This window comes from Gymnoscopelus braueri (assembly GCF_963280865.1).
Source record: "Gymnoscopelus braueri genome assembly, contig: SCAFFOLD_184, whole genome shotgun sequence".
Taxonomy (NCBI): Eukaryota; Metazoa; Chordata; class Actinopteri; order Myctophiformes; family Myctophidae; genus Gymnoscopelus; species Gymnoscopelus braueri.
Genome location: NW_027660619.1, coordinates 34,721 through 45,000, shown reverse-complemented (window position 1 = coordinate 45,000; position 10,280 = coordinate 34,721). Strand labels below are relative to the sequence as shown.

The 10,280-nt window shown below is 46.7% G+C and overlaps 1 protein-coding gene and 1 long non-coding RNA gene across 2 annotated transcripts in view; one reads left to right on the top strand and one right to left on the bottom strand.

Annotated features, from left to right (window-relative positions):
• Nucleotides 1-5,478, bottom strand: part of LOC308081361 (uncharacterized protein) — a gene marked incomplete at its 5' end in the record, with an annotated part of 19,156 nt that extends 13,678 nt beyond the window's left edge. The window contains 2 exons of the mRNA XM_080457739.1: nt 4,186-4,371; nt 5,328-5,478. Of these exons, the coding sequence (XP_080313865.1) occupies nt 4,186-4,371; nt 5,328-5,478 (337 nt within the window). The remainder of the gene's footprint in view (nt 1-4,185; nt 4,372-5,327) is intronic.
• The window catches only part of LOC308081360, a 79,624-nt gene that overhangs the window by 41,691 nt on the left and 27,653 nt on the right, over nt 1-10,280 (top strand). The gene's annotated exons all lie outside the window — the stretch shown is intronic.

Sequence of the window (10,280 nt, the reverse complement as noted above, 5' to 3'; positions counted from 1 at the left end):
GTGCCTTCAGATCAGGAAGACAATGATTTATCGTATTACAAGTTTCCTGAAATTGTATATTTTAATATACAAATTAGCCATTTAGTCCATGAGCCAGAGCCCCAAAATTGAGCCAGATAAAAACCTTTGACTCCAACATCTTAACAAAATGAATGTTGACTCTGGCTTTGTCCAATGTTCCAATGTTGATTCTGGAAAGTTATCCAAATTCGGGCTTATTTTCCTAATGCCTAATTTGCATATTTAAATATACAATTTCAGAAAACTTGTAATACAATAAATCATTGTCTTCATGTCAGTAATCAACTGGGGAAGTTTCATAATGATATATTTTTTTAAAATGTTGTCATTTTTTCACCTGTCATGCACGTATGGGGAAAATAACAAAATGTGTGATAACTATGAAAAAGCTGCTCCTGTGGAAAGGTTATCATACATTTATGTACTTATATTGACACTATAAACAATTTAATATAGGTATGGTTTTGCCCTCTCTTTCGATAATGAAATCTTGTCTGGCTCATGGACTACCAGCTGGGCAACGCAGGTGCACTCAAATCAGGTTGATTCCACAGGTATATTGGCACGTATAGCGTCCCTCGATGACGCAGCCCAGCTGGGTGCTTGCCCAGCACCGCCTCTGCCCCAATGACTCTCCCCGTTGAGGTGCTTACCTGACAGGCGGTTGCCTAGCGAAACTCCAAAAAAACAGTAACACATACACTGTAATTACTCTCTCAAAAGACAGACAATTATGACAGTCCGGCCCAAAACCGGACGAATGGCCACCCTACAAACACACACACACACACACACACACACACACACACACACACACACACACACACACACACACACACACACACACACACACACACACACACACACACACACACACACACACACACAATACAAACACAATGGTCTTACACCTGCATTAGGCTAATACATCACATTGTACATCAGCATGTTCAAATCGGATACAGGATAGGTGGGCACTAGGGACATCTGGGCACCTCGATGTACAATTGGCTATTTTGTCCAAAATGTTTGAAAAATGGTATTAAGTAATGTAAAGTATACATGATGTGAACATGCACTGTACATCATTATTAGACTTAATGTTGTCCTTCAACCAACCATTTTCCCAGCACTATTTTCCCATCAATCAGCTGACTCTCTCTCTCTCACTCACACACACACACACACACACACACACACACACACACACACACACACACACACACACACACACACACACACACACACACACACACACACACACACACACACACACACACACACACACACACACACAGGGTGCATTTACCTACAGTGTTGGGGCTGTTATCATCTCAGCATTGGATTTTCTTTGCAGTATTTGAATCATTAAACAGCTTGTTAGTGCAGTCCATGCTGTTGCAGCCCTGTCCGTGTCTAACTAACTATAAGCTAGTATGATATATTAACGTAACCTCACATGCAGCAACTTATTTTTGGTAGAGCAATGTTAGATGCACCTTATTTTGTTTCGCCCGCTTGAGCATGTCTGTGCCAGCATGTTATGAAACCTCTCTCTGACATACATAGCTCTGGTCCAGAGTGTTGCAGGGAGTTCTAACGTGCTGTGTACAGACCGTCTGACACAAGGTGCAGATTCAAAAGGTTCTGAGTCTCTGACACATCTCCACTCTCCACTCATAGACTTAACACAGTTGTTCTTCCCACTGTTTGTTTTTAAGAACAAAGCATTTTCTTTTTAGAAGGGCCGGGGCTCTCTCTTCCACCGCACGGCCACACAGCGCACATTTATCCTCACACGTCAATGAGGAAATCTCACACAAGCACGCACACACACATACACACGTGCGAGCGGCACCCCCAGGGTCCTAGCGCCCTTCGTATACAGCACACAAACACACACAGGCACGCAGGCAGACACACTGCATTGACGCAAACAGATTTGTTTTTCTCCCCCTTTACCCGGGAGTCTGGGACAAACTATGTCCCCTACGGGACACGCCTCTTTTGCTTCAAATACGGGGCTAATACCCGGCTAATACGGGACTGTTGGCAACCCTAAGCGTGAGACACGTGCAAAACGCTCTCACACACTGACTCACACATACATTGTATTTCTTACGCCGTCCGAGGCGTGCCCCTGTTCTAGTTAAACCTGAAATCAAGAAGCTGATCAAATGCCTTGTAGCATTTTCTAACACCTCAGCAGCCTGGTAATGGGTGTGAACTAGGGATGGGGGAGAGGAGAAGAGAGGAAAGGAGGCGGGGAGAGGGGGGGGAGGGGAGGGGAGGGGAGAGGAGAGGAGAGGAGAGGAGGGGAGGACTGTCTGTCTGTCTGTCTGTCTGTCTGTCTGTCTGTCTGTCTGTCTGTCTGTCTGTCTGTCTGTCTGTCTGTCTGTCTTTCTGTCTGTCTGTCTTCCCTCGTTTAAGTTATGTGTGAATTGCTATGGATGGATGTGGAATTAATTTCTATTAACAAATGACACAGAAGCTAAAGTTATTTATGTCTGTCTGGATATCAATTGAATGTTTCTGCATGTCAACTTGGTTTTATGAATGGAAGTGAACCTGTAACCAGGTGACTACAACCCACGGATAAGGAGTATTATGCCTAATTAATCACAGCTGTGGGTGTGACGTCACTTTATAAGTATGTCGATCACCCACACACTCTCTCTCTCTTTTATTTATTATTTTTGCCAACCATGAATCATCCTGGTGCCTGGTGGTATTCACCTTATTCTTGATAGGTTTGGACTTTTAACAGGGGTCAGTTACGAAATGCAGCCACCTGTAGGTGCTCTTTTAGAGGGTTATGAAGGAGGGTAAGGAGTCACACTTTGTTATGACTGTTGGTAGCGAGTTCTACATTTTGTTGCCATAGCAGTAGAACAAATTGAACCCCTTGTTTGAGCCGAATCTGTGTTGAACGTGATTTGTGGAGCTACCTCTGGTGTTGTGATTGTAAACGTCTTTAATGTTATTGAAGTAGACAGGTACATGGGTGTCTTTGGAAAATGCAAGCCATATGAGCTTGTAGATCGTTTATTTTTTAATATAGTGTCAAATAGGCTTAAATAGGTTTACATGCTGATGCTTTATTAACTCATTTAGCTGGGGACCCCCTGCATTTAGGGAACCAAAGACATTCATGAATGACTGTATTTTATAATATTTTTCTTTATTTATGTTTGTTTTTATTTGTTTGTGTTTAGATTGTATTTTTCTTAGGTTTTTGATGAATTCAATGTCTCAATTTAAATGTAATCCATACTGGCATATCTGAAAGAATAAATCAGAGAGAGGGGAAGAGAAGAGGAGACTTATGGACATTTAGTAGAGTAGTTACTGGATAGATCTGCTGTTATTTTTTCTGACAGGGTTATTATTGCTGGTCAGTCAAAGCATGCCGTTTTATGTCACCTTTCCCTTTGTTGCTGACATCAATCATGTCCGACTGTTACACACGGTGCAAAGTGACAATACTCGTCATTCTACTTTTCTTTATGAACTCATGTTCCTTGCTCCATTGTTCGCTGAATGAAGTTTTCCGTTTTGGCAACTTTGGTTAAATCTACCGCAGATTATCTGTATTACAACTACAGTAGTTCTACTTGGTGTCAGTTTCATTCGACCCGCATCCACATAAACAAGCGTGGGATAAGGGAGGAGTGTTCAGTCAGTGTGAGTGACTGTTGGGAGCGAGTCTATGACTAAATTAAATGGACACACGCAGCAATGCATACTATAGCCAATGAGCTGCCAGCTGATATTATAGTCTATACCAATGAAACGGGAGATGGACAGAGATATGTAAATATAAACTGTGACGACTGAACCAGACCAACACTCAGAGACAGTGTTTGTGAAGGCCTCACAGGGCATTTTATTTAGAATAGACGGCACAGTGGAAGGGGAAAGCCCCGCTGACATTTCAGCATAATCAATAAATAAATAATAAACACAACTTCTTCCCGGTTGGGGTTTCCGTGCCTAATTTGTCCATGCGTTTCTCCTTCATGCACTTTGTCCTGGGTTCCATTCCACGGACATATCCATATCTGTCACTGTCGGGTCCTATGTTAACATATAACACATAGACTCTGAATTAACACCAAGAAATGAGGAGGAGAATGAGTGTAGGTTCGCTTACAGCCTGAGCACCTGTCTGGTCAACGTGGAGAGTCAGTGAATACTGAGGCAGAGACGGTGCTTTTGTTATAAGCAGGTATATTGGCACGTAGCGTCCCTCGATGACGCAGCCCAGCTGGGGGCAAGGCCTGCATGGCCCAGCACCGCCTCTGCCCCACTGACTCTCCCCGTTGAGGTGCTTACCTGACAGGCGGTTGCCTAGCGACACTCCAAAAAACCAATAACACATACACTGTAATTACTCTCTCAAAAGCCGTACAATTATGCGTCCGGCCAGAGGATGCGCCTGACGGAGGACAGCTGGTTCAAAAACCGGACTGTCCGGCCCAAAACCGGACAAATGGCCACCCTAACACACACACCACCTTTGCTCTATAATAGCTCAAAAAACATCACTGATTCAATGTGTTCTGACATTCTCTGTGCAGTACAGCGTTGCACAACAGAGCTTAAATTAGGCTTTAGAAACTTATGGTGTTTGTTTGTCCTCAATGAACAGAGCTGCCAACTCTCACACAATCAGCATGAGACACATCACATGACGCTCTTCACATACATTGTATTTCTTACACTGTCCGAGGAGTGTCCTGTTCTAGTTAAACCTGTAATCAAGAAGCTGATCAAATGCCTTGTAGCATTATCTAACACCTCATCAGCCTGGTAATGGGTGTGAACTATAGCTATTTAACCCCACACTCACATCAACAACTCTGTGGCACACACACACAAACACACACACACACACACACACACACACACACACGCGCACACACACACACACACACACACACACACACACACACACACACACACACACACACACACACACACACACACACACACACACACACACACACACACACACACACACACACACACACACACACACAGCTGGCAGGCAGCCATTTTAAGGTGACGGTTTCAACCTCTGATTAATGTCGCTCCGATGTCTACTATTGTCTCCATCAGGCCAAAGGCGTGGCCGAGACTATGTTTTACACACTGTCTGTGTACCAGCAGGAGTTCTCATAGGCTGTTAGAGCGAGTGGGGCGTGTTTTTAATGTCTTTGTGAGTTCTCATAGGCTGTTAGAGAGAGTGGGGCGTGTTTTCAATGTTTATGTGCGTCGATCCCCAGTGATGGTGGTTTTAAGACTTCCATGTGATGCATGGCTATGCGTCAGGCTGACAGGGCTGTCCTGATGTGGGTCTGGATCACTGGACAGTCCTGCTGGTCCCACGTGGATCTCCACGAGGAGTTGCTGGCTCCTATAGGCCCAAGACAGGTGCTCGTTGTGGGCGGACATACTGTAGGTATGAGGGTGGGTCTCTGGTGTTGTCAGGCAGACAGTGATATCCCAGTAATATTACCAGGGCTCACCACTTATCATGATGTCCTGGGCTGTTCCCTTCTCCCCTCTCCATGGTTAAAAAGCCTTCAGAACAATAACACAGAGTCTGAGCATTAGGTGAATGCAGGAAGCAATGCTTGTGTCCCCCCCCCCCTCCTTTACTAGAAGTATCACTGAGTGGAAAAGTACTAGGTGGGAGCGGCCATGCCAGCACGCTCTGTCTCACACACACACACACACACACACACACACACACACACACACACACACACACACACACACACACACACACACACACACACACACACACACACACACACACACACACACACACACACACACACACACACACCGTCTTTGTCTCATCTTAGAAGCTATGTTCAGAATGTTGTCAGGTGAGTGACGTCACCTCCACAAACACATCATGCCACATCAGTACACATCATCTCTGTGGTCATGTGATCACTAAGTATCAGTCACATTGTTCAGATTCCATTCCAATTTAATAAGACTGCCTTTCAAATTCAATGGGCCTGTTTAGTTAGGCCATCCACCCTGGTGGGGATTTTTTGCTCTGAGGAGCACACCTTTCTAGGTGGGAGGAGAGGAGAGGAGAGGAGAGGAGAGGAGAGGAGAGGAGAGGAGAGGAGGGGAGGGGAGGGGAGAGGAGAGGAGAGGAGAGGAGAGGAGAGGAGAGGAGAGGAGAGGAGGGGAGGGGAGGGGAGGGGAGATGAGGAGAGGAGGGGAGGGGAGGGGAGGGGAGGGGAGGGGAGGGGAGGGGAGGGGAGAGGAGAGGAGGGGAGATGAGGGGAGGGGAGAGGAGAGGAGAGGAGAGGAGAGGAGAGGAGAGGAGAGGAGAGGAGAGGAGAGGGGAGGGAGGGGAGGAGAGGAGAGGAGAGGAGAGGAGAGGAGAGGAGAGGAGAGGAGAGGAGAGGAGAGGAGAGGAGAGGAGAGGAGAGGAGAGGAGGGGAGGGGAGGGGAGGGGAGGGGAGGGGAGGGGAGAGGAGATGAGGAGAGGAGGGTTGAGGAGAGAGGAGAGGAGAGGAGAGGAGAGGAGAGGAGAGGAGAGGAGAGGAGAGGAGAGGAGAGGAGGGGAGGGGAGGGGAGGGGAGGGGAGAGGAGAGGAGATGAGGAGAGGGTTGAGGAGAGAGGAGAGGAGAGAGGAGAGGAGAGAAGTACACTGATATATATGCTTTAATCAAAAACACTTCTATTAATCAAACCACTTGACTGTATGAATGATTATCTGTCCAAATCAGCTGGTAGAGGAAGCTGTCTGTCTGTCTGTCTGCCTGCCTGCCTGCCTGCCTGCCTGCCTGCCTGCCTGCTTGCCTGCCTGCCTGCCTGCCTGCCTGCCTGCCTGCCTGCCTGCCTGCCTGCCTGCCTGCCTGCCTGCCTGCCTGCCTGCCTGCCTGCCTGCCTGCCTGTCTGTCTGTCGGTCTTCCCTCGTTTAAGTTATGTGTGAATTGCTATGGATGGATGTGGAATTAATTTCTATTAACAAATGACACAGAAGCTAAAGTTCTTTATGTCTGTCTGGATATCAATTGAATGTTTCTGCATGTCAACTTGGTTTTATGAATGGAAGTGAACCTGTAACCAGGTGACTACAACCCACGGGATAAGGAGTATTATACCTAATTAATCACAGCTGTGGCACATAGCAGTAGAACCAATTGAACCCCTTGTTTGAGCCGAATCTATGTTGAACGTGATTTGTGGAGTTACCTGTGTTGTGATTGTAAACGTCTTTAACGTTATTGAAGTAGTTAGACAGCCACATGGATATCGTTGTGGTGTAGCGTATCTTGTAGACCTGGGTCTATTCCACGAAACCTGGATTAGGGATAAACTGGGTTTAATCGGCTATCCTGGCTTAAATTATCCAGGAATCGGTTTCACGAAAGCTGAGTTAGCTCGGCAGATTAACATAGCCAGTAAACCTGGATATGTTTATCCATGATCCTGTTTCACAAAAGAAAATTGAAGCAATCCTGCCTTAGTTACCATGGCAATTTAGCTGTGAAGTTAGCCTGGTCCGGACCAGGCTAACAGCCAAGCTTTATTAATCCAGTGCCTTGTTCTTCAAGTTTTGTGAAATAGCTGTTAGTCCAATGACTCCAATCATAAACCAATGAGTTTTTCCACACTTATTCAATTCTTATGCGAAAATCGAAGATCTACAAGCCCGAAATGTTTTTGTCTTATGGCGGCCGGGGGTCCCCGGCCCCCCATGGACCCCCGCCCCCGTGGACCCCCGGACCCCCCGTGTACCCCGGCCCCCTGTGTACCTCCGGACCCCCGTGGACCCCCGGACCCCCATGGACCTCCGGACCCCCGTGGACCCCCATGGACCCCCCATGGGGGGCCCGGCCCCCCCGTGTACTCCCGGACCCCCGTTGACCCCGTGGACCGTGGACCCCGGCCGCCAAAAGGCAAGCTTTTCCCTTGTAGATCTTCGATTTTAGAAATTTGAAATTAGAAAATTATTCTAAGTGTTTATAATTATAATTCCAACATTCACTTAAACTCCTTATGTTTAAACCTAACTGAATTATATATTTATGGATTTGTATCCACCTTTATTCACCTTTATTCACCTGTATTCACCTTTTGAGGAACAGGCCCCAGGGGCCTGTTCCTCAAAAGGTGAATTAAAAAAGCCTGGCCTTAAGCCAAATCCAGGCTTGACAAAGTCGGGTCCGAAAAGCCTCGTTTATTCCGTTCCTCAGACGCCAAGCCAGGCTGAAAAGGAGCAACTTTGTCGAGCTAGGCTATGTCAAGACAGGCTGTGTCCAGCCAGGATAATGAAGCCAGGCTGAATGGGCGGGGATTTGCCGGCGACGTATTTCTATAAAAGACCATGAACTCGAGCGCAGATTCCTTGAACTTGACCAATCACGGAGTCGAAAACCAGAGCAGCGTTCTTCTCTGTGGCTGAATAGCAGCACTGCAGCAGCTCATGAAATCATACAAGGAAGTAAAATGTATTTAAGCAAGAAAGGAAACGCGACTGCAATAAATAGATCCAGGGAGAAAGCATGGCAAAGTATTGCAAGCACACACAGTGGCCCTCATTTATCAACGCAAGCTTATAAACCGGCTTATATTTTTCCATATATTCGGCCGTACACCAACGTCAAAGTCACATTTATCAACGAATCCTACACAGCTGATCCGAGCCTACATTTGGTCCCAGGCTTGATAAATGTCACGGCTGGAACCTAGCGTCATTTAAATAACACGCCCTTAAATATTCTCAAAACGCCCCGATTTTACGACATGAAGAAGGACCAGAATACGACCAAAGACATCAAAAGCCAATGAGAAAGAGTTTCCCCCGCCTGCCTCGCCACACACGCCTGCCCCTCTCTCTCTCTCTCTCCTCTCTCTCTCTCTCTCTCTCTCTCTCTCTCTCTCTCTCTCTCTCTCTCTCTCTCTCTCTCTCTCTCTCTCTCTCTCTCTCTCTCTGCTGTGTTTTTCATGTATTGTAATCCGTACCGTTACCGTAGCGGTACAATCTTTGTCACGTAGGCTTGTAGCCTACATGAATGACATATTATGATACCAATCACATCGCCATGAATGGAATACGTTTGTATATTAATTTATTTAACCCATACCGAGCAGTGCACAAGCAGTCATGTAGGATATTCCATGAAAAGATCGTCGGCAGTCCCGACCGCGGGACTCCCGAGTCCCGACGCAAAAGCGCTCGTATATTTTGAAAATAGCAGATCTACAAGCTCACAACGCGTCGCGATGCGACCCGTTTTTGAGCTTGCAGATCTGCTATTTTAAAATAGCCAATGCAACTGAATGACTGTTAAAGCAGTTTGTTTAAATTACTTTATAAAATGTTATATTTTCACAGGGATTAATTATTAGTGTAGATATACATTTATGAGTGGATTAAGTGTCCAGATGCCTGTCAGACAGTCAGACAATGCTGCTCCGCAGGTCTAGAATGGAATAAACGGGCGCAGCCAACGTCAACAACTGGTCTCGACCACGACCAGACGTGAGATCTCAGCGTATGGTAGGATGAAGCCCACGTCAGGATATATTGATAAATGCCGAAAGGTGCGGTGATCTCGCCCTACGCCCATTATTTGGGCTGCACCGCGTTGATAAATGAGGGCCAGTGTGTACATATTTTTTGTTTTTGATTGTATTGCTGTATTGCTGTATTGCAGATTAGTAGTTTTCGTTCCCTACCTATGTTGAATACACTTATTGTAAGTCGCTTTGGATAAAAGCGTCTGCTAAATGACTGTAATGTAATGTAATGTAATGTTGTATTACGCTTTCTGCTTTGGCAATGTAAACGTATGTTTTCTCATGCCAATAAAGCCCCTTTGAATTGAATTGAATTGTGTGTGTGTGTGTGTGTGTGTGTGTGTGTGTGTGTGTGTGTGTGTGTGTGTGTGTGTGTGTGTGTGTGTGTGTGTGTGTGTGTGTTTGTGTGTGTGTGTTTGAGACGGACGGGCAACGGGACGAACGGGAACGGGACGGGACGGGACGAGACGGGGGGGGGGGTTGTACTGCGACGGGGGCCACAACGGGACAGGACGGGACGGGACGGGACGGGACGGGACGGGACGGGACGGGGCGGGACGGGGGGTTGACCGCGACAGGGGGCCGTGACGGGATGAGCGGGACGGGACGGGACGGGACGAGACACGCAATAAATAACCCCACATTTGCAAGACCACTTTGGTAGAGGTTTGGGTTGTGTAGTTACCTTGCCATCATGA